Genomic DNA, 25,114 nt, shown 5'->3' on the forward strand with positions numbered 1-25,114 from the left:
TTAAATAGAAAAAAATAGTAGAGTAGGTAAGGTAAAATAAAGGGAGTGCAGTTGGGGGTGTCTTTATTTAAATAAATAAATAATCAAGGAAAAAATAGTTTTTTTAGGTAAGACAGGGACCAAGCGTGTAACAAAAACAAACAGTAGGGATCTTCCGAGTTAAAAAAATAAGTTAGAGACCAAACGTGCAAATTACCCTAAACCATAAGGACCATTTGTATAATTTACTCATGATTTTATTATTTAATTTTAGGAAAAACCTTAGAAAAACATATTTTCATCAAATGTTTAGAAAAAACACTATATTCTTTTATGTTAAAATCTTTATATTTTTTAAAATGTCTAATTTAAGGTTTTAAATCTAGTAAACCCTAAATAACAAAAAAAAAATGTTGTGTAATCGATTCTCAACTGGTTACAATCCATTAGATTAAAAATTTTCAAAAAAAATATAAGGGTTTTGATGTGCTAGAAGAATAATATAGTGGTTTTTTTAATGCTTAGATGAAAATAGATCGAGTTTTGCTAAGGTCAAAAAGACTTAAATAATACTTTCAGAATATATAAGGGTTTTAATGCATTAAAAAATAATATAGTGGTTTTTTTAAGCATTTGATAAAAATATGTTGGGTTTTTCTAAAGTTTTCCCTTAATTTTATATAGAAAGATTGAAAGAATACATTATTGTTTATAATTTTTTTTAATTAAAAATGTTTATCAAATTAGGATTATTATTTAGAGGGTGTTTGGGATTTCAAATTTCAAAACAACTTATTAACTTATTGGTTTTTTGAAAAGTCAATAAGTCATAAAAAGTCTTTGGCAAAACGAAAAAGACTTTTAAAAACAATTTCTCCTTAACCCTTTAAAAATGAGATTTTAAGAAGTTAGAATTTGTAATTTTTCTAAATTCCTTATGACTTTTTGAGTTGTAAAAGTCAATATTATCTTAAAATACCATTAAGTTAAGACAAACATTTTTTAAAAAAAATAGCTTATTGATTTATTAATTTTTTCCCACCACAAAAATCTAATTCAAATGTTTTTCTAAAAACTTCTTTTTTTACCACCATAAGTCAATAAGTCATTTTGTTTAAAATTCCTTTTAAAATTAAAATAAAATCCCAAACACCCTCTCAATATCATATAATTGAAATAAAGAGCTTATAGAAGTTTTTATATGCAAAAGAATACTAGAGTTTTGCATTCTCTCTTACAATGATTAATTTCTTTTTTTAGAGAAAAAGAATGACAGGTTTGATGTTAATACATTTGTTTTTGTTTTCTAGAAAAGAGAAATTAATTATTGTAAGAGAGAATGCAAAACTCAAGTATTGTTTTGCATATAAAATCTTATATAAGCTCATTTTTTCTAAAAAAAAGAAGCTTTTAGAAAAGAGAAATTAATTATTATAAGAGAGAATACAATTACATAGTATAATAAAAAAGAAACAAAGATATTAAAATCAAATACCTTTTTAGTGATTGTTATTAATGTTAGATCTCATTAATTTCATTGGATCTTCAAACTAAATGTCCAAAATGAAGCATGTTGTAATCTTTGGTTTGCACATGAAAACTTCTATGTTTGATAACGAGCTTTTAAAAGAATTTAGCTTTTAGGTTTTAACAAAAATCTCAAATATAAAATTTCTACATAATTTAATATTATTTTATTCTTTTACTTTGTTATGTATAAATGAAAAGCTATCAAAAGGTTATAGTCTAACGGTATCAGAATTTAACAAAAATATGCCATTAGCCAAAGGTTAAGAGTTCAAGTTTCATTGGAGACAAAAAAAGTTGTATAGATTTATAAGATAGGAGATAGATTCAAGTCTGGCTGTTCGACAAAAGTTTTGCTTTTTGTTATACTGTTGGATTTGATATCAAATGGGTAAATTTGTTTTGTGTCTTGTTTAACTTCCATTGTTACATCCAATAAGTCGGAATTACTAGCCAACTGAAATCCATTAAAATGGTGTAATGAGAATCCTAACAAATCTATTGGCTTATTGAATATAGTTAAAATATTAGGGACTCAAAGAACAAACTGAATATTAGTTGCTATATGACTTTAACCCATTGAAGTAGGGGACTTTCACATAACCATGCGGACAAAAACTGTAGTTTAGTCTGTCAATAATTATTTTAAAAGAAAACAACCAAACATCCAGTAAATCTTCTTAGGTCCATATGTTTACATGGTCAAACAAATTGAGTTCATATGTTTACATGGTTAACCAATTTTACAAAAACTTTGAATAGCTAAACGAATTATGTTGCTGAATTTGCTTATCAATCATGTCATAATCAGGAATGGTTATGTATTCTTAGACAACTTAGTTTTGCAATCAAAATTACACAGAAATCTGACAGGGTAATATTTGTTAAAATCATAGTACACTGTGAAATAGATGAATGACTTAAAGTACATTTAGCTTTAGTGTAAATTAACCTAACAAAAATTGCAACTCAAGAGTCCACCAAGGATTCATATGCCAACATGCAGTTATAAGAACACACAAGATCAACATAAGTAAATCACAAGTAATCTTCTTTTGGAAAGAAACATATGCAATCAAGGACAATTAAGGGTTTCACTTAAGAAAGGTACACCCAACAAACAGAAAGATGTATACAACCAGTGAAGTCAGAAGCTCAAGTGTCCATGTTGGTTGCAAAATGGCTGCAGGAATTATAGGCACCACACAAGAACCACAAACCCACCCAACCACAAGGGACCCAAACCTGTAATCAAAGCCAACACCCGGTCAAATCAACAATTAACTGGATATAACCATTCTAAAATCAATAAACAGATTTCATAAAAAGCTCACCCAATAAGACATGCCCTTCCTATGCTCTTTGACTTGTCATTCAGGAAGTATATGCAAGCAAACAGAGACAATGCCACCTGTATCGCATAAAAGATCAAATTATATTAAAGATACTAAACACAAAAATCAAGATATTATAAATGTGTTGTTTCTTTTTAAGTTGATAAGAAAAAGGCAAAAAGAATTATAATTAGAGCAACAAACCTGGAATGCGGGCCCACCCTCTGCAGAGTTCATCACACTCCAAAACGCCATGAATGAAAATAGAAACAATCTTCTAAGAATAATGATAGTGGGAGGAAGTTCTACGAAAGCAAGTAAGTTCTGAACCCAAGGTGGAGACTCCTCTACTTTCTTCTTGAGCCTGGTTTTTAAGTTGATTTTAGTTTTCTTTCTGTTCTGAAAGCTTGTCATAAGTATCTTCTCAAAAGCAGCTTCTATTGACTCTGCACTTCTCTCATGGCTGCCATATTGATCTAAAAGAAAGTTGCGAGAACTCCAGACTTCTTCTTCAGAAGCATCAGTGGTTATACCAAGACGCTTGTAAGGATCCCAAACATTACTGCGAGGGTATTTTGGAGTGTTACCTAAAACCACACAGCAAAGATATGAATCTTCTCATTATAACATTAAGAGAATGGAATTAGGGAGATCATGCATCATTTGAACAAATCACATAAGCATCCGGAGCAATTAGTTTGCATATATTCAGAACTTAGGAGAGAAATTAACAGATAAATCCACAAAGTACACAAATTAGGTTAAATATTGTGTTAGCAATTTAGGTTAGGTACCTCCATATGTTGCATCAGCAGCAGCACATCTAGGGCTTCTAAACACCAAAGCGGATAGTGTCGACTTCCTTATATTCCCGTTAAATGAACTGGAAGATCGAAAGCACACGAATTATAAAAGGAACAAGTATCTAGAAACATAACGATTTTTATCATGCTATCATCAAATTAGAATCAATCAAAGTACAAAAAAGAAACAAAATCGAGCTACTAGCTTAAGACTTACAGAACATCATGTCAATCGAAACCATAATTTTGTAAATTATATGTGGATAAGGCGTTTAATAACTTACAGATTCTTGCCGAGGAAAGAAGATGAGACAATCGGGTTCGAAAGAAGAAGGGAAGCCATGATTGCGAACCCTAGAAGTCGTTTAGATGCTACTTGCTACGAAGAATAAGAAATCATAGAACGGCCGACGACGGAACTTGTTAGCTTCACCTCTGCGGGCAAGAGGAGAACCATCTCGCTAAGCTTTTGGTTTATTTGGATATCATTCACGATGCTATTGTTTTACCCCCTAAACTTTAGTTTATGTCCGAAATTGGTCCCTCTAAAAGCTTAAATTCATTCTTAGGATTTTATTTGATGGGTTTTATATAGGGGTCAACGCGGTGCGGTTATTAGCTAAAACTTCACCACTAACCGCAAATGCGGTTAATCCATTTTCAAAACCGTTTAGTGCGGTTATTTTTGCGGTGCGGTTTTGTTTTTTTTTTTTTGTTGCGGTTATTAACCACATGGATTTGATGCGGTTATTTTGTGTGCTTTTTAACCATAGTTTAGAGCTCAAGCAATTTTAAGAGTTCATATAATAAAAACCATAAGATATAAGACAACTAACTTAAATCACAAATAACTAATATTTTAAAAACGTCAAATCAATAGTAATTAACAATAAATATCTTAAAATTGTCTGATTTCACCATTTTTTTCAAAGTTAAATATAACAAAAAAATAATAATACTTTTGTCTTCTAGTATTTTATCCATCTTTCATCCATGAAACTTGTCTTACTTTTAATATTTAATATATTAATAATTAATAAAAAAATTGTATATAATATATGCCGTGCGGTACGGTTTTTTTTGTGATTTTTGAAAACTAATAACCGCACCGCACCGCAAATTTGCGGTTTTTGAAAAACAGAAAACCTCACCATCGGTTTTTATTGCGGTTGCGGTTTATAGGTTGCGGTTTATAGGTTGTAGTTTTTGCGGTTAATTTTAATTGCGGTGCGGTTTTTGCTCACCCCTAGACTTTTATGCAGAATAGTCTCGTTATTTTGGGAAAAAATTTAATAAAGTCATTAAAGTTTTTATTAACAAAAAAGTATTGATTATTTAACATTTTACCCAAATTAACGAAAAAAAATATTTTTTATATTTGAACAGGAAATAACAGATTATGTATTTTTCTCAAAATAATGGGATTTTCTGTTCAAAAAAAAACTTTTAGGACTTTATCAAAAAATTTCCCAAAATATTGGGACTTTTCTGCATAAATAAATTCTACTGATAATAGAAACAGACTAACTTTTCTAACAATCATAATGTAGAATTTATGGTTTTCAATTGTTTATGGCAATGTTGTTAAGATCGAAATCTTACCCTTTATGGTTAGAAAAGTCACTTAATTACCCTAATTTAAATTATATTTTCGAGAGTATAGTTGGAATTGATACACTCGGCAACATACAGTTAAACATTCGCACATACGCACTAACTCAGCTCCTCAGGCAGCTCTAACTGATAAGCTACCTTACCCACTCGAGCAACCATCCTGAAAGGACCAATGAATCTATGGCCCAACTTGCCACGCTTCCTGAATCCGATCACACCCTTCCATGGTGATACCTTCAAGAGGACTAAGTCGCCGACCTGAAATTCTAGCTCGGAACGCCGCCGGTCTGCGTAACTTTTCTAACAACTCTGGGCAGTCAGCAACCTCTGTCTGACATGTTGGATAAGATCTGTCATCCTGAGCACTACCTCTCTATTCGACCTCTCCCCAATAGATAGGGGTCCGACACTGATGGTCTTTAATCAAAACATACAATAATATGTGTGCATGCAACCCTAAATTGATTGGATCTAAGTTTTCTCGAATTAAACATGCAAATTTTGAACACAAAGAAGAAACCCTAGGTTCTATGTGTTATAATTGAAATTCACATAATAAAGATTAAAATACATACCTTGATTGTTATTTTGTAATAACAATCTAAAAACCTTGCTTGAAAAGATCTTCAGTAGCAAGCGACACAAGTGTCGCGCCTCTAATGGCTCACAAACAAACCAAGCAACCAAGGAATTCTATGGATTGAGAAAGGTAGGTCAAAATTTCAGCCAAAGGCACTTAGAATCAACGGTTAGCCACAATTTAACCTTTAGTAGGGTTTATATATGTGTTAGGAAGGTATTGGATTAGGCAAGTGTATCTAAGATAACCCTAATCTCTTAACTTCCTCCCTAAGGTATCCAAGGCACCCTTAGAGCCCAAGGAAACCCTAGGAACATCCTAGAATTCGTTCTTCCCTTTTAGGGAGGTTCTAGAATGCTCAATGCTCAACTATTAAACATTGTCACCTTTAGTCCCTGCAATTTCAATTAATTCCTTTAATCCCAAAAATAATTCCAAATTAATTTATGATTAAATATTAATTAAACAATATGATTTCTAATTAATATATTATTTCCACAATACATTAATAAATCATTTATTTTGATTTATAATTAATTTATAAACCAAGTAATAAATTAATAAATCATTTTTCTGTCTCTAACAGTTATTATATTCAATTGTCAGGTTTGAAGGCAACCCAAAATGACATTGTTACTATCAATTCAAGTACATATCAATTATAGTTATAGGCTTAGACACCTAATTCGAGATTTAGAGTTAGGACAGTGGAGGCTGGGAAATGAGGCCAACATGAAAGGTTTAAGTTGTTTAAATAGGGTACTAAACCCTGAAATTAGGGTTTCATTTTACCCAGCGAACTCATCAAGTTGATAACGTCGAGTTGGTCACCAAAACGCATGATCCAAAACATCTCTACTCGATGAGTCTGGGTCCTCCAACTCGTCGAGTTTCTCTATAAAAATGAATAATTTATAAGTTAGATACAAACCAAGAACCAGGCGTTACAACAGCATACCTAGAGCAATTAGCAAGGATGGGTTCAGTCAAAGAAACGACCTCAAAGGTTAAGGCATCACAAATCAGGCAACTCTAACTCATACTTATAGAGATACCTAGCCTACTATCTAGCATGAAGTTCTAACAACTCAGGAATAACTTGTTCTCATAACATAATCAAGGGTATTTTAGGAAATCACCGCTCGGGCTCTGGCTGATTGTACACACTGCTCCGACCTGCTTTTCTCTTAAAATCTTTTACTCTTTTTGGAAAATTATTTTTAAGAAAATCACTTCTTTTGGAAATTTATCAACTCCTTAGTTTGAGTCCAGACATACCCGAGGGTGTGCCCGAATCCCTCAAACCAAGGCTCTGATACCAACTTGTAATAACTCAAAAATTTTAAAAAAAATTTTCATTTTTAAATTCCTTAAAACATAGTTCATAACATCAACCCATGCCAAAATGAAACGGTTGAATACGAAAAATATCATGAAACAAAGTCAAGTATCCCAGAATCCACATAAACCCTAATCATCAAGCTAGTGTGTGCAATCATGTCGGTGTCTTCTCGCGATCCTGAGGTGTACCTGAAACATATTTAATCAACATTGTAAGCACAAAGCTTAGTGAGTTCCCCAAAACACCACATACACAAATAATTAGCCTCTCATGGCTAAACCTCGATAAGGAACCTCTGGTCATATATCTCAGTGAAGACCCTCCGGTCTCACGTCTAGGTATGGACCCTCCGGTCATAGCTCAACAGATACACAGAATAATATAACAACATAAGTCACAAAGACAGAATGCATAATAACACATAAAAAGATAATACCCTCTGGTCAATAATACAATTAAGACCCTCCGGTCCATAACATGAATAAAACCCTCCGATCAGACAAAAGTTACCACACATGTAAGTATAGTGAGAAGACTCACCTCTCGTTGGAAAGCAATCAATCTCGCACTCGAACAGTCGGTCTAGACTCCGCCTATTTATGTTACATTCAATTCTAACTAGTAATTAATACTAATAACCTCAAAATGCTAGACCGAGCTCTTTACAAAATCTTAGGAAGGTGAAAAAACCATTTTTCCTCTCCTTGGCCAAAGGTCCACAAATTGACCAAAAGCTCAAAAGTCAACGAAAGTCAACACCCAGTGAGTATGTTGGGCACACAGCCCTCTACGTTGGGCGTACAACCAACCATGCATGCATTGGGGGATCTCAGTGCTATATTGCATGTAGCTAGGAGTATTCATGGCGTACTCCCTAGACTTCCACTCCTCACTTCACTTGGTCTTAATCCGTTAAGACAAATGCTACAACTACAAATCTGAGCTGAATAAGGCCTATTACTTCATAAAGTCGTGGACTTTAAGCCTTAGCATGGCTGAACAAGTCCCAAACTCACAAACTCTAACCTACTTAACACAAAAGTACACATAACTCATGTATGGATAGGTTTAGACGATCAAGCTCCCATTTTTATGAATCTAGACAACCAAATACACTTAAAAGGATAGGAGATACTCCTTTTTCTTCAAGGCTTTTTATTCACCAAAAGCTTCACAAGAACACTCAAATGAGCCACAAACACTTACACAAGCTAGGAATACGAAATTAGGGTTTGAGGGAGGTTGGAGACTGGAAATTATGGCTGGAAATAAGGTCATCATGTTCCTTAAATAAGGGCACAAAAGGGCATTAGGATTTTACTCTGAGCTTAGTACGCCCAACGTACCCTCTGGTACGCCCAACGTACTAAGTGACCTTTGCGATCATGCAAAGTGCATGAGTACGATGTGTGTACACATGCGTACGTGTAGCACTTGGTTCCTGGTATGTATTTTATTCTAGTATCTTGCATTTTGACCTTAGACTCGACGAGTTGGACCCCATCTCGTCGATTCAGAACGTATTGGACACAGAAGTTTAATGACCTACTTGACGAGTCCGCGTCCAGACTCGGCGAGTAGGCGCTATCCGGACAAAACCCTAGATGAGGGTTTGCACCTTATTTAAACCACTTATTCAGCCTCCCTTTCTGTCACACCCCGAAAACCAAAGGCAGAAACATTTCCGGGGTTGACTCCACGTTGAGTATCAAATCCAATGTACATAGTAATCACAGTAAACAACCATTACATTACATATATTTAAAAGTTTACATTTGTTTCAAAAGTAAATTGTACAAGTGTTATACATATATCATATGAACAAAATTTGAGACGAGTCTTCTGAGCACTCCGTCTTCTCCAAAAGATATCGTCGGGTACCTGTCTAACGTGGACCTGAGAATACACGTGGTTTGAAAATCAGCATAAAGCTGGTGAGTTCATAAGATGTTTATTTGTTGAAAAATGTACCAGTTTCCTTTAGTTTTCCGAAAAGGTTTGTTATCCAAGAAAATCCCATATTTTCTTATGTAAAACAGTTTAGTTATCCTTCATTACAGTTCAATTACGCGTTATACGTTACCCCAGGAAATCCCATATTTTCCTAATTACAAGACCGATTTAATATCACATAGTATAGTTTAATACACAAAACTATATATTGAGAGTCTTGGGATTACTATCCCGAATTAGATATAAAATACTTTAATATACGTGAACTGTAGATGGAAAAATAGTTTGAAAGCCTTGGGATTAACATCCCGTACTACATATAGATTTAATACCATGGGACTATCGTCCCGGACTAGATACAAGATAGTTTGATATACTTGAAAATATAGATTGAAAACCATGGGACTACCATCCCGAACTAGATACAAGATAATTTGATAAAACCATAGGATTACTATCCCGAACTAGATATAAGATGTTTTGATAAAACCATGGGATCACTATCCCGAACTAGATATAAGATATTTTGATAAAACCATGGGATCACTATCCCGAACTAGATATAGATTCTAACCATAGGAATAACATCCTGCAATAGATATAAAACTTATAGACTAAAAACCATGGGATTACCATCCCGTACTAGATATATATCTCTAAAACCAAAACCGTGAATAAACTTATATTAATACATATTGTGAGTCGGATAACCATGCTGATACGACAACGAGACCTCCTTGACGCTTGTCAGACGTCGGACGATATCCAGAATTTGTCACCCTAGGCGTGCCCGCCTAACTGTAGCTAGCAGTTAAGGTGTGGGATTGTCAGTCCCGAATAGATCTATTCACAAATTCCTCGCTCTCCCTCCAGGAGACTCTGGTTACACTTCCGGGAAGGATTTACTGATCATCCATAAAGGGTAGTGACTAACTCACAAATTAGTACTAAATTATTCACAGGGTTCTCATACGATATCAAACATACAAAAGATTATGATACAGTGAATATAGATACATACAATGAAACTATCTGGCAATACATTCAAATGATACAGAGATAAACTGAATCAGACATAGTTTATCTTATAACTTTATACACATATCAGTACATGATAAAATGAAAACTAAAGAACCCCCAAATTATTCCCATAATAATTTGATTAGTTTGGTTATTTTCTTAACTAAAATCCATTTAGTTGTAGTTGATAGATCATCCCTTATGCTCAGCATAATACATAAGGAGTAAAAGCGTTTATAAATTTGCCAGATATTATTTGAAACAAATCAATGTTATGTTTTGAAAAAAGTTATAGTTTGCTTGTATTCCCCCCCCCCCTCTGAAAACATTGAAAAACACGGAAAAAGCGTAGGGGTATGAACTCACTGGACGAGAAATGTGACGATTTAGGATGCTAAACGTTGGTTCGGGGCTTGCAAACGCACGAGGTTCCTAAGTATAATGCAAAGATACATATTTGTATCTAATTAGGACTTAGATTATTTGATTGTTAGGGACAAACACTTTTAGTCGCGGAAACACCCCATTACAAGTGTTTGGAGGGACCCGGGTGGCGTTTGGGGACACATATAGCTAGGATATTGAATTGGGACTTCAAGAGTAAACTCTTTATGGAGTTTACGGCCCTAATGACCCCCTCCCCATGAGTTTACGGCCGTAAACTCATGGTGGGGTGATTTATGGTGCAAATTGGCTTGAAACACTTAGGGGAAAATTTCTAGGTTTGGTTTAAGGGCTTGGAATGAATTTTAAACACCAAATGGACATATTTATGGGAGTTTACGGCCTAGCATAGGACTCATGGCCGTAAACTCCTATATACTCATGAAAAATTGTGTTATTGGTTCCAAAAAAATCATATGTGATTGCTAAAATTATTCCAAGACCTTTCATGAATTTTTGTGGAACTTTTGGGATGTTTTTGGAGTTTACGGCCTATGAGACCCCCCTCATGGCCGTAAACTCTCCTAAAGGGTTATTCATTATGTTTTAAGGCCAAAAACTTTTTGTATGCACTTCTAAAAATTATTCTAAGGCTTTAGGGGTGTTAAAGTGGCTTTCTAACACCTTAAAAGGAGTTTATACCCCAAAATGAAGGGTTTACGGCCCAAGCACAAGCCTTGGCCGTAAACTCTCAATTATCCCTCAAATAATATGTTTCAAGTGTCCCAAGGCTAAAACCAATTATTCTAAAATTCATATCTAACCCTTATTAGTGTTTTGGAAGGGTTTAAGGTCACAAAAACCCCATATTTATGAGTTTACGGCCCAAGCATGTGCCTTGGCCGTAAACTCCTTCAAGTCCTTCAAAATCCATGTTTAAAATGTTCTAAGTCCATTCCATGAAGTCATTAAGCCATATCTAAAGTCTAGTTGTGGTTTGGAAGGGTTTTAGGGCTTAAAAACCCCTTAACTATGTGTTTACGGCCTAAGCCTCTACCAAGGCCATAAACTCACATTCAAGGCCTTATTTCATGATTAAATCCCGAATTTGGAAGCCAAATATGCTATACATTAAGGTTAGGAAGGTACCTTAGGGATTTGAGGCCTTAAAATTGAGTTTTGGACCCTTAAACTTGGATTTAGGAGAGAGGTTAGAGAGAGAGTAGTGAGAGAGAGAAAAAGCTTCAAATGAAAGGTTAAACACGTTTATATAGGTCGCAAAACTTGGACATGGTGGAATTCTACCCGATACCGGCATTAAGCGGGGCTTTTGGTCGCACCCGATTGAGTTACCGTAACCCGGCGAGTACATCTCTAAATTTGTGAATTAAACATTTTGAGCTAAATTCATGAGTTCCTAAGAGGTTTGGACACTCATTAGCATCAATTAAACATATAAGTTTAATTAACTAAACCCAAAAACGACATCGGAACGTTTCGATATACGGCGAGTTATACGGGTAGAATAGGTTTTCGACGATGAACAACTTCGGGTTGTTACACTTTCGTCCCCAATGCTTCCATAACTCCCCTTAAGCAAACCCTAGCCGTTTTTGAGAAGAACTAAGGCATTTTTGGTGGATCTTGCTAGTTGTGACCATAAGGAGGAAGGGAAAGGCTTGATGAAACAAGTGAAGACCAAGGGAACCCGAGTTTGTGCATCTTCCACAGTTCATTGGAGGTATAAAGTTGTAACCTTGCTCTTTCAATTGTTAGATCCCTTTTTAGGGAGATTTAGGGCTTTTATAAGCCATTTTTGGTGACCAACCATGATTGCAAGCATGGTTGGGGGTTGAGACTTCAGAATCATGCCAGTAAGGGAGTCACAAGGCAGTTAGGGGTTGCTTTTGCACCCATCTAAGATCCCATGCATCATAAGAGCTTATTTTATGACCTTTTGAGCTCAAAGTCCCATGCATGCATGTAAAGTTTGAACGATTGAAGGAGCTTAGATCTACCTTTTGGTCAAGAGTTGTATGCTGGAAATCGAGATATGAGACTTGGACATGCCCGACTCAACGAGTCGTTCTTGGGACTCGGCGAGTCCGAGGCAAAACTCCCATTTTCTGTTAAGGTTTGAAGGAACCCAGTTGAGCACTAAAAGGGTTTTTAGGGGGTCCAAGGGAGTGACCCAACGTATTAGACTTAGACTTAGATCTGGAGTTCATTGGACTCGACGAGTGCAAGAACGGACTCGGCGAGTCCAAGGCAATCTCCTTACAGTTGAAGATGAACTCGACGAGTTGTTCATACAACTCGGCGAGTCGGATGAAGGTCCATTCGATGTTCATATAGAAGGGGAACTCGTCGAGTCGTTGCTAAATTCGACGAGTAGAGGCGTGGATAAGGCGGGTAAGGAGTTAGGGACTCGACGAGTTGGCGGCCCAACTCGGCGAGTCAGGTCAACTGGAAGTTGACTTTGACTTGGACTTGGTTAGGGGTAAACTAGTCATTTTACCCTAAAAAAATAGATATCAGGTTCTAACTGTGTGTTTTGTGGGATTATAGTCGAAGGGTTACCGGAGCAGCAGTTAGACAGTTGTCGAGCAGTTTTCCAACAGTCATCCTTATGAGGTGAGTTACCTTCCAGTAGCGGTGGGTCTACGGCCACAATGTTGGCCCACTAATAGGAGATGTATGTGAGATGATGGTCTTTGTGATATTCATCTAGGCTTGCTGCTACCTGTTATGTTTTATGTGTGCTAGCATATTACGATATTATGTGACAGTAGTAGGGGATGAAATAGTCCCCGACTATCGGTCGATAGGACCGCAGGGGTAGTTTAGCACCCAGCCATGCTAGCCAGTTTATGATATATGTGATATGATATTATGTGGTAGTAGTAGGGGTGAAATAGTCCCCAGTTACCGGTCGACAGGACCGAAGGGAAGGCCAACACCCAGATATGCTAGGCAGTATCCGGTCGACAGGACCGAAGGGGAGGCCAGCACCCAGATATGCTAGGCATTATCCGGTCGACAGGGCCGAAGGGGTAGGTCGGGCACCCAGATATGCCTGATAGTATATGCATTTCATGGTATGTGGTACGATGAGGGAACTCATTAAGCTTCGTGCTTATAGTTTTCAGTTTTGTTTCAGGTACCTCTTCAGCGAAGGGAAAGGAGCCGGTGCGGTAGTTGCACATCATACACACACCCCAGATTCCACATTATGAGTTTTCCTTGGGTTGTACTCTAATATTATCACTCTTTTATGATTTGGATTTTTAGACATTATACACAGTTTTATGAGATGTTATGATTTGACAATGTTTTCCTTCGAATGTTTTAATTAAAGTAATTTATAAAAATGAAATTTTTGGACGTGAAAATTGGGTCGTTATAGTACGCCCCGCGTACTCAATTGCCATCCTTTCTCAATAAGGACTAGTCTTAACAAATACATAAAAGATTAAGGTCAGAGAACTATACCTCATTTCCGGATGTTACAAAGGGACTTTGGTGAGCCACACAGTAGCAAAATTATCTTATCTCATCATTCAAACTTCATATATGGACCAAAAAATGTTAAGAAAGCTAGATCTAAAAGAAAGAATTCATCACAATAGGGACTTGAGGGCTTAAAAATAGTCCAGAAGGTGCACAAAAGGATGGAGGTGTCTTGCTTGCTTGATTTAATCACTAGATACTCCTTCTTCATTCCAAGGTCACAAAAACACCAAATATGAGCTTAAAACTTACAAGGAGGCTAGGGTTTTGTCAAAGGCACTTTGGAGGTGATGGAGGCTGAAGGTGGAAGGAACCCTAGCCACCATTTCCCTTAAATAGTGCACAAAACCCAGAAATCTAGGGTTTACATTGTTGTCACCACCACGTCGTGTGCAATAAATGTCCAGATCATGGCGGCCAAGTGCAACACGCATTTCATGCAATGCTCCCACGCTGTGGTGATCCTTTCACCACGTCGTGGACACCCAAAAACTCATAGATTAAAGATATGAAATTTATATATGGAACCGAGTGTTACAGTATATACTTGTATTATCAACAAAAAAAATATTTACAAACTTACAATAACAAACTTTCTTTTCATCTTTTATTCTTTACAAAGAAATATTCTGGGGATGAAAACTTGCAGGGCTACCCTTCCACATTTAGATTTTGAGATAAAAATTTTGAAGAGTGAGAGGTTTTTGCCCAAACATAGGCATTTGGTTGTTGGGACTTGCATAACCTAATTCCATGTAAAGGGACTAGATTTGCAACGTTTATTAGAAGATGGACCAAATATGAAAATTCTCTTCCCCCTATATATGAGAAACTCATTTCGCTTTGTGGTTCCCGTTCAGCTTCCATTATTTATTTGCATGCCAACAAGAGGCCTGGCTATCAACCATTGATGGTTCCAATTTATAGTTGCAGGCCTCCAGCTTCTTCTATTCAACCACCCTCATCCGTCGAATTCCATTGCCACCATCCACCATCACCGTCCTCCGCCGCCACCATTTAAGAAATCAGCCAAAAAATTTAAACACCCTCACCATTAATTCATACGAAATCAAGCCACCACCACATGGCGAGAGTGTTTGCGATCGAACAGCTCAACCAGCTACGTGAAATTTTCACCCGATTCGACATGGATTCCGACGGTTCCCTCACATACCTAGAACTGGCGGCTCTCCTCCGTTCTCTAGGTCTGAAAATTTCCGGTGACCAGATCTATGTACTCTTCAATAATATGGATTCCAATGGGAATGGTGCTGTCGAATTTGAAGAACTGGTGAGCGCCATGTCCATTGATGTGAAGACCGAAGAAATTCTTCTCAATCAAAAACAACTCATTGAGGCTTTTCATTCGTTTGATCGAGATGGACATGGATTCATCACGCCCGCGCAGCTTGCCAAATCAATGGCAAAGATGGGTCAGCCATTGACGTATCGTGAACTCACCGCGATGATCGAAGAAGCTGATGTTGATGGCGATGGTGTCATTAATTTTAAAGAATTTTCAAGTATAATGGCAAAATCTGCAGCTGATATTTTTGGAGTTCATGTCTCATAAGAGAGGTTCTTCTTCATTGAGCCAAATATTACACCATTTTTATCATTTACTTTTGACTTGAGACGAAAGGGATCATGTGTTGCCCTCTCCCCTTTGGGTTGAGATAGGTGGAATGCGCAGTAGGTTATCAAGAAGTATTTAAGTGGGGGAGACTCCCACATCGCTTGTAAATAATATTTTGAACCCTGAAGTGAACTAATAATAAATTTTAAGTTGATTAGGATGTTGTGATAAGACTAATCGCTCTTTGGGGCATTGCATATATTCAATTGGACCAAAGCTGAACTTTTATAACCATTTTTCTACTTCTCATGTGCTTCGGGTGTAATAACCCTCATTTGTGTCTAAAACAAGCATTGTCTTGTTTCTAAGTAAATACTACATACCAATACTCAATGATGATACACTTGGTTTCTTTGGTTGATCAAAAGTGCAGCTAAAGTACAAGAATCAAAAAGGACTTACCATAATCAACCATCAATGGATTGATAAAACCAAAAACAGAAACTACACATCATAATACAACTAAAACAACTGTAGCCTTGAAATTCATTTCGACACCAAAAATCCTTGTTGAAGATTACAATGACATTACATTTTCTATGTAAATAAAAAAATCCAAAACTTGTATATTCTTCTTCAGTCTCTCGATTTCCTCTTCTCTCTCTTCCCATCTCCATAATCTTTATCTTCATAACGTCGGGATTTGCTAGACGAATCCCGGCTTCTATGCTTTCGATGTCTCCCATGACTACTACTTCGATCGCGAGAAGATTCCTTCTTTCTCTCTTTCCGTCTCGAACTGTGTCGATCCCGATCCCGGTAATCATCAGAGGACTCACTTGCATTCCCATCCGAACTACTCCTATTCCGATTCCGATGTCGTCTAGATCGTTTCCGTTTCCTATCGTCCTCTGAAGAACTTCCCTTCCTTTCAACCTTGGTGTCTCTTTTTTCATGATTAAGTTCTGAGGCATTGTTTTTAGAGCTGTTCTCTTGTATGTCTTTATGGGAATCGGAATTGATGGGTTCTTGTTTCTGTGGAGTTGACTTTTGAGTAGGTTGGGGGGGTTTGACATTGACATGGTTCTCAGGGGGGACCTCGAGCCCGAGCTCTTTCCCTAAAGATTCCAGAAAGTCACCAGCCACTAAACGACTTAAAGTCGTATTTGCAGCTTCTATTTTCTTTGTTGGATCTTCTGATTGTGGTTGGTTAATAATAATGTTTGAACTTCCCTCTTCATCATCCGAATCATCAGAGAATATAGCCTGTCAGACAACCCACATCATGTATCATCATGCTTTGATTAATGGGAGAAGAGAAGAGAAATGAAATGAAATTACCTTATACAGGTCGACTGGTCTCTCAACATTTTCAACCTCAACAACATCTTCAACACTTGTCTCGCCTTTTTCATCCAATTGGGAAACAGATAACTTCAACTTGTTGTTTGAGAATGTCTTTTCCACTTCTGTTGCAGCCTTAACATAATCTGGCATGAATATGAGAGAATCCAACTTGCTTCTTGATCTTGGAGGGGGTGGTGGCTGCAAACACAATAAAATTAAATAAATTTTCATTGAAAGTAGAATTCAAAAAAAAAAAAAAAAAGTAAAACAATACCTTTCCCATGTAAGGATCGATTAAATCAAAGCGCTTGCATAAAATAGATGCAGGTCGCCATTGAAACTCTTCACGTTTCGGGAACATACTCTTCTCTATTGTCTCTTCACCTCGACTAACTTCCATTTTCTGAGAATTAAAAAGTCAAATGTTATATAATATATAGGTGTTATACAAATTATAAAGAGTAAATTACACGAATGGTCCCTATGGTTTGGGGTAATTTACACGTTTGGTCCCTAACTTATTTTTTAACTTGGAAGGTCCCTACTGTTTGTTTTTGTTGCACGTTTGGTCCCTATTTTACCTAAAAAGACTATTTTACCCTTGATTTTTTAATTTATTTAAATAAACACACCCCCAACATCACCTTACCTTACCTTACCTTACCTACCCCCCTTTATTTATATAAATTAAAAAATCAAGGGCAAAATAGTCTTTTTAGGTAAGATAGGGACCAAGCGCGCAACAAAAACAAATTGTAGGGACATTCCGAGTTAAAAATATAAATTAGGGACCAAACGTGCAAATTACACCAAACCATAGGGACCATTCGTGTAATTTACTCAATTATAAAACGTGCCTCGGATCCACCAGAAGTGAACTGCAGCCCTCTGCCACCTGGCACATCCAAAATCTGTTGACCGGAAGGTTGACTTTCTTTTCCCCATTTTCCTTGTGTTATTGCTTCTGCAGCAGCCTCAAATTCCAATCTTTCACGAGCACGAGCAGATTCCGACATTTTACTCGATCCTCCAGCATCTTTTGTGCGTAAGCCTCCGTGATATTTTTCCTTCATGTACTGCTCAAATCGGTCTTGCTTTGCAGGGTCATGCTGGAATGGTTTTGTAATCTCTGTGGGCTCCACCTAAAATCCAAAAAAAATTAATACCAAAGTGAAACACTAGTTCATTTTTGTTGAGGAATTAGAGACTGACTCACAAATGATGAAGGTTCGGTGAATGTATCTGATAGATGGAACTGAAGATTGACAGTTTCAGTGACACTGACAGGGGCAGGAACGTCTTTTGCTACACTTCTCACCAGAGGCTTTTCTCCTAAAATGTTTCCACGGCTTTCTGCTGTCATTTTCTGTGTATTTGGAGTTGCTTTTTCTTTCAAAAGCGGTTTGATTTTGTCACCATGTTTCTGTTTCGCCTCCCATAGTTTCCTTTTATAGTAATCATGCCCATTTCCACCATTAAGAAAGTCAAACAGTGGGTTTGACTGGTTTTTCTCTCGGGAAAGTTCCTCGAATAATGGACCACAACGAGCTACTAAAGTCGCAACTCCCTCGATTAAAATCTTTAAATTGTTATCCTCAGGTGGAGGGACATCTTTCGGGGGTAATTCCGTCATTTTATGGTTGACTTCAGATGTAGCAGGGAACTTATGACGTGGGACAAAATCTTTTGGGACTACTGGAGGATCAAATCTGAAAACAGTAACAAAAAAAGGTGTTTAGAATGTTAATAACTCAACGTATAGAACATGTTTTGATGTGTAAAGATGATGTTTAATGAAAAAAGATGTTACCTTTCTAACTGGTAGTCAGAATTGGTTGCGGATTTAAAACCAGGGAGAATACCATGTTGTTTTACAGTGGTTTTCTTTTTATCCTCTATGGCTAACTTTGTAGGTTCCTCGATTTCTTCAACAAAAGCTTCAAAATCATAACCCGATGCATACACATCCTCATCTTCTGCATCAAGCTCTTCAAGGGCTCCAATGCCAAAACCAGGGGCAACATTTCTTGCTAGTGAAATCAAGCCAACAAGTTATCAAGTTAAAGACATAAATTATGCCAATAAGAAAGAGGGAACGAATATCATTGACACTGAGTGAGCATGCAAAGATTTGGAGAACATACTTTTGAAAGAGAAAAGGCCATCTTTCTTTGGTGGCTGCCTTTTGTGGCCTGATTCCTTATTCCCAGGTAAATGCAACCTTTTGTTTTCTGAAGGTATAACACAAATTGGTGAGTGAATTAGTTGTTGAATGTCGATTTAGTTGGCGAGTTTCTGGAAATTACATACATACCCCTGAATTCTGGAGCACCTTTAAATGGATCGTAGCCTAGACCATGCATATCCTGCTTTGGATTTAGCACATAAACCTGGAAAAAAAAAAGTATGAGACACCAGTCACCACTTTTAAAATCCATGTGATGCATGGAACATGATGAAAACAAGGATATATATATATACGCACTGGAGTACTTTTGTGGAGCTGACTAACACCATCAGTAGAGAATTCTGCAGCAGATGCCATGTCATCCTCAGCTTCAGCTTGAGTGGGACCCGCAACAGGTGCTTTTGCATCTTCAGAAAGAGCAAGAAAGGCTTTTCTAGCTTCTCTGCGAGCATCTGCAATTAGAGATGATCATTCAAGGCTCTTTTAAAAGTTTCTTGTGACTGCATGCTTTTATTAGATTATGACAAATGCAGTTTATGTTGGATTGATTTGACATGTTAGTGACACTTGAAGAGCATACCATAAAGTGAACTGGTTTTTGAACTCTTTATTGAGTGACCACGACGCCATCCCATTTTCAGCATCAATCTGACACCTAGTCATTAACAGCATGAAGATAGAAAGATATAGTGAGATGCTATTCAAAATGAAATGAAAATTTTATATTAAATGAAAACAAACCGATAGGATCTGTGGCTGGAACAACTATTTCATCAGGAGCAGGTCCAGGAATAGCTGATGGCCTGTAATACATTAAGAAGGCATTTAAAATTAGATGTCATAAAGGGTATGAGAGATGATAGAAATTGAACAAAAATAAATTACAGAAGAAAAGTAGATTGTACCTCTCATTTTGTTCTTTCTCAACCTGCTTCCTAGCCACTTCTGCTGCAGTAAATCCAAAGGTGTCAAACTGCATTGATGTCCCCAAAGAATTGCCTTCCAGTTCCTACATTATAAAAACACAAAGCATGGTCATTAACAGATTAAAAATGATGGCAACTCACACTATCATCACAGAATGCAAGATGTATACCAGTAGGTTCTTTAAATAGAATTACATAAAATGTCAAGGAAAATGGATCACTCTTTGAATATATTAGTAAAAGAGAATCACACATACAGCTTTCTCATCGTCATCCAAAAAGTTTGAAAGATCTTGTTGCTTTATTTCAGCTCTGTTCTTCCTTGATGATGTAAATGTTTGTGGAGTCCATCCTGCAGATTTGTTTCATAGAGAAAAATAAGAACCGCCTCCAGGAAAACCTTAAACTGTATACAAAAGAAGTTCGTTGTTTAAGAGCACGTCAGTATTTACCCTCTTTGGAGCCCACGGTATTGAAGTAGCCAGCAGAAAATCCTCCACTAAATGCCCCATGAAACCTTCTTCTCCCTTCTTCATCTCTTACCTGAAAGCCACATCATATCATAGTTCATTTTCAATGGAATACAACACCAAGCTTGCTTAGAACATGTTATGGCATTAATAGGTTATTTTAGTTGTGATTCATATCTGGCAACAAACGATAAACCACGAAATACTTGTTAAAACCAAATGTCTAAAAAATCAGCAGCACCAGAACGAATTCAAAAACCCAAAAACTCAAAATTAGAAAACCCTAAAATCGCTGCAAAAACGTAAATTGACCCTGAATCAATGCAAACCGATTATCTATAACCAATTAACAGAGCCTAAACGAACTTCGGCTAAATGAAAAAATATGTGTATAGAAACGTGGATGAAAATCGAACCACACCTCTTGTTTCCAAGGAGCAAGGGTCCGCAGCTGACCAGAAGCTTCTGCAATCGATTTTTTCTTACGGCTGGTTATATCTTCTTCCCGCTCGATTGGTGTTCCGAAGAACACGAAATCCTCTTCGTCACTCGCCATTCTTCAGTTGTGTATATATATTACTTCTAGTATGATATTGAGATAACTCTAGAGCCCTTTCTCGCTATCGGAATTGCCCTTTCTTCAACTCGGATGTATCACAGGGCATCAATGGGGGTTTAGGGATCACTTCCGTTCCTAATTTCCCTATTGAGGTTTGAGTAAAGAGACGATGTTGCATTTGACAAAAAGGTATTACAAAATAGCCCTTGTGCTTAGAGTGATTTACTGAACAATCCCTCTTCTATTCACCGTGACCGTTAAGTCTTTGTTAGTTGAGTAAATTACTGAAATCGTCTCTATGGTTTTGTCAAAATTACATGTTTGGTCCTTAACTTTTTTTTTTTGCACAAAAATCAAACCACAGGGACGATCTGAATGCTAAAAAAGAAAGTTAGGGACCAAATTTGCAATTTTGACCAAACCATAGGAACAATTTTAGTAATTTACTCTTGTTAGTTTTTTTTTTTTTTAAACGGAAAATCTAATCTACTCCTAAACTAATACCACCTAATTTCACCTATGTCCACGACGGGACTTGAACCATCGACCTCAAAGAGGGAAGGCACCACCTGATACCGCTGGGCTAGAAGCCCTTTGGTACTCTTGTTAGTTAAATGCTAATATTGATGTTCCCAATAACACACCTTGTACTTTAGAGTGATTTACTAAACAGTCCCTCTTCTTTTCAAAGTGATTGTTAAGTCTTTGTTAGTTAAAACATCATCAATCAAATATGCCAAGATGCGATCATCTTTATATTGTTTCGTGAGTTGTGACGATTTGCTTTTGTTCGATATTTGAGTTCCCACTATTTTTGTTGCAAATGTTGCTATTTATCTAAGCAAATCCTTTATGGAGAGTTGTTTGGTCTCGTACCATGGGTCATGAAATATTTATAAACTAACATATGACAAATTTATGTTTAGGTTTGTGTAGCATTCATGAGTCGGTGAAAGAAGTTGTATTCATTGTTAAAGTAAGCTTCATAAATGGTCTGTATGGTATCCCTAAATCTGAAGTTTAGTTCATAAGATAAAAAAAAACCTCACAGAAGGTCTCTGTGGTTTCAAAACTTTTGATGTTTGGTCCTTATTAGTAACTCCGTCATCTTTTATACATTAACTAAAGAGCATTTTCGTCATTTCACTACCACAGGGACCATCAGTGAAGTTTTGTCTTATTTAAAAAAAGAAAGAATTATTATTTAATATAAAAAGCTCTCTCTCTCTCTCTCAACATCCTAGAACACAGCCTCCATTGCTTCGATTTTTTCCGATGAGTCGTGGCGAAGGAAGTTTCATTCAAGGGCAGAAGGTGAATTCATTGCCATTCCTCTTAGATAAGGAATTGCAATAGATGAGTTTGATACCAGTACAACACCGAAAAAGAAAAAAGTCAAATATCCCCACACTCATCTTCTTCTTCCCCAACCTACCTTCTTCTTCCCCATCCCACCTTCTAAAATATGTTCCCTCGCCACAGTGTTTGAAATAGACCCGACCACCGTAATGAAGGTGACGATCGATAACTTGAAAAAGGAATTACAAAGACTTGTTAAATCGAATGTGGATAATCTTCATCAGATGAAGAAATTGGATTTGGATTTACAGATTGTATTGATAGAGCCACTCATACTTTGTAGAGTTGAAAGATTTGAAAGAAGGAATGAAACATTGATCATATGATAATACCAGTTTTGATTTGTGTCCTCAAGAATTCAATCGTCCTCTTTGAAAGAAATCATGAGAGACCCAATTATCATCTCTTTCGGAAAAGTAATTTCTTTTCTCAATTCCTTATTTTTTTCTGATCGTTGTTGTTGCTATCTTCTCCGAAGAGAAATTAGGTATAGAGTCTGATACGGGTTTGATGGGTTAGGGAAGGGGTTGCAAGACTACAAATCTCGTTCCAACAATGACATGGAGATGAGATATAGTTGTTGTTTTCACCGGTAATTCCAAGGGTTATCTTATTGTTCTTTTCCTCTTGGTTCTTTATTTATATTAAAGACTTCAGTTTCAATTCTCAAATGGGTTTACGTTAATTTGTTTAGACCTCCAAAGAACATCAAGAAATATGGATCATGGGCACTTGTTACTGGATCCACATATGGCATTGGCAAAGCCTTTGCGTTTGAGTTGGCTAAAAAAGGTCTTAACTTGATCTTGGTGGGTCGATTACACCCATCCCAAAAGTAGCATATGATTGTGGATCATTATACAATTTTTTTCAAAAAATGCGAATGTAGTTTCTGTTTGGGTGAAGAGATGAAGAAAAATAAAATACACGACTGTCAATTTGGTGGTTGGATTTAGTTTGGGTGAAGAGATGCATATATAAATGAGGTTCAAATGGTTTTGTAGGTGGGTTATAGGATACACACACAAGAGAGAGAGAGAGAGAGAGAGAGAGAGAGAGAGATTTATATTAAATAATTATTATTTTTTATTTTTTTAAAAAGGCAAACTTCATTAATGGCTCGTGTGGTAGTGAAATGATGAAAATGTCATTCAGTTAACGGACAAAATGTGACAGCGTTAGCAGTAAGGATCAGACATCAAAAGTTTTGAAACCACATGAACCATCTATAATGTTTTTTAAACTTAGGGACTAAACCTCAGATTTCTAGATACCACAGGGACCATTTATGAAGTTTTGTCTACTAATTATAATAGGAAGTTATTCGTACACAACAATTTTTCTACATATACAATAATTTATGTTTCGACAGTTATGTATAACAAATGATATTATCATCATCATATAGATCTTATTTTTAAGCTTAATTAATGGCGAACTCAGGATTCAAAGGTGTCCAATTTAAATAAGATGGCAAATTAACCTATCAAAAAAATTGATTATCTAATTGGATTGTTAATGTACTATCTATATTTTTTTATTAAAGTTGTAAATATAATTATAACCTAAATAAATTATCTATAAAATAAAATGGTATTTTAGAAAAAAAAAAAAAAAAGACTAATAAAGACACAGAAATTGAAAGCAATTCAAATTGTGTACATTTCCAAGCTTTGTTCTGTCGGTCAACAATACAAGTCTATTGTTACGGTTTTTTAGACTATATTTGATAAGACTTTGTTGGTGATTTTAATGTTATCAACATATTTTAGTGTAATCATTATTAATATTTAGATATAATGAGTTCTATTTACTCATCGAGGTTGGAGGTGTGGGGTGCCCATTTGGAGTGATAATATGAACTCAGGAATACGGGGGTCCCAAAATGCATGTAACCTTGCGAGGTCCAAGGGGCAGAGCCCCTAGCGATGACCAACCCTTTTTGGCACCAAAATGCATGTAACCTCCATTAACCAACTTATAACTGATTTCTTACATCTATATAAAGATGAGAAGTGCTCCAAAATCGGGTTGATCTCATACACTTGAAAATCATACTTATGATTCTCTTTGTCTTATCAAGAACACAAAACAGCAAGGTATTATTCTATATTTCGAATTTAGAAGTGGCCTGATTTCTAAATTGATTCTCTTGGATTATCCCAAATCAGATTTCATGATACCCCATGTGATGACGTGCCCCCACCACGAGTCAAAAGTCACGTTCAGACACGCCAAAGAACTCCTCAAAGCAGACCCACGCTTAATAGAGCAAGCCCATCGGAACCTCACGCTCGCGAACACCCCTAAGCGCAGGGCGCTCGCAGAGAAGGCCCGACCCCGCCAGGGGCGCCTTCTACTCCACGACAAAGCATAACAGCTTCAAACGACAAAGGGGATGCTCAACGCATTACTACCTGAACCAGTCGTTAGCTCTGACAGATCAAGGAGCACAATTGCGCAATCAGCGCGCCCGATCCTGTCGGGTCTGATGCCTATGTCTCGTACGGACTGGAAAGAGAACTCAATATAAAAGGCCTCATCCAGTGCCCGAAAAAGAAAGTCGCTATCTTCCAGTTAATCTCAAAATAATCCAAGTCTATCCACTGACTTGATCGTCGGAGTGTTTTCCCGGGATCCCTT

The 25,114-nt window shown here is 36.6% G+C and overlaps 3 protein-coding genes across 3 annotated transcripts; 1 reads left to right on the forward strand and 2 right to left on the reverse strand.

Moving 5' to 3' along the window:
* Nucleotides 1-2,468: 2,468 nt before the first annotated feature.
* LOC111915644 (protein CHAPERONE-LIKE PROTEIN OF POR1, chloroplastic) lies at nt 2,469-4,104 on the reverse strand. The gene is made up of 5 exons (XM_023911283.3): nt 3,928-4,104; nt 3,635-3,723; nt 3,045-3,427; nt 2,841-2,917; nt 2,469-2,751 (listed from the first exon to the last, which is right to left on the reverse strand). The coding sequence occupies exons 1-5, from the start codon at nt 3,984-3,986 to the stop codon at nt 2,601-2,603; spliced, it is 759 nt and encodes a 252-aa protein (XP_023767051.1). The 5' UTR covers nt 3,987-4,104; the 3' UTR covers nt 2,469-2,600.
* Nucleotides 4,105-14,911: 10,807 nt separating this feature from the next.
* On the forward strand, nt 14,912-15,853 carry LOC111915646 (probable calcium-binding protein CML15). The gene has a single exon (XM_023911285.3). The coding sequence runs from the start codon at nt 15,131-15,133 to the stop codon at nt 15,617-15,619; it is 489 nt and encodes a 162-aa protein (XP_023767053.1). The 5' UTR covers nt 14,912-15,130; the 3' UTR covers nt 15,620-15,853.
* Nucleotides 15,854-16,080: 227 nt separating this feature from the next.
* Nucleotides 16,081-21,271, reverse strand: LOC111915645 (G patch domain-containing protein TGH). The gene is made up of 15 exons (XM_023911284.3): nt 20,975-21,271; nt 20,536-20,626; nt 20,341-20,435; nt 20,063-20,166; nt 19,899-19,960; nt 19,738-19,812; nt 19,455-19,609; nt 19,284-19,359; nt 19,114-19,200; nt 18,780-18,999; nt 18,186-18,678; nt 17,827-18,111; nt 17,244-17,372; nt 16,964-17,167; nt 16,081-16,888 (listed from the first exon to the last, which is right to left on the reverse strand). The coding sequence occupies exons 1-15, from the start codon at nt 21,107-21,109 to the stop codon at nt 16,259-16,261; spliced, it is 2,841 nt and encodes a 946-aa protein (XP_023767052.1). The 5' UTR covers nt 21,110-21,271; the 3' UTR covers nt 16,081-16,258.
* Nucleotides 21,272-25,114: the final 3,843 nt, after the last annotated feature.

Source organism: Lactuca sativa, chromosome 5, assembly GCF_002870075.4.
Source record: "Lactuca sativa cultivar Salinas chromosome 5, Lsat_Salinas_v11, whole genome shotgun sequence".
NCBI lineage: Eukaryota > Viridiplantae > Streptophyta > Magnoliopsida > Asterales > Asteraceae > Lactuca > Lactuca sativa.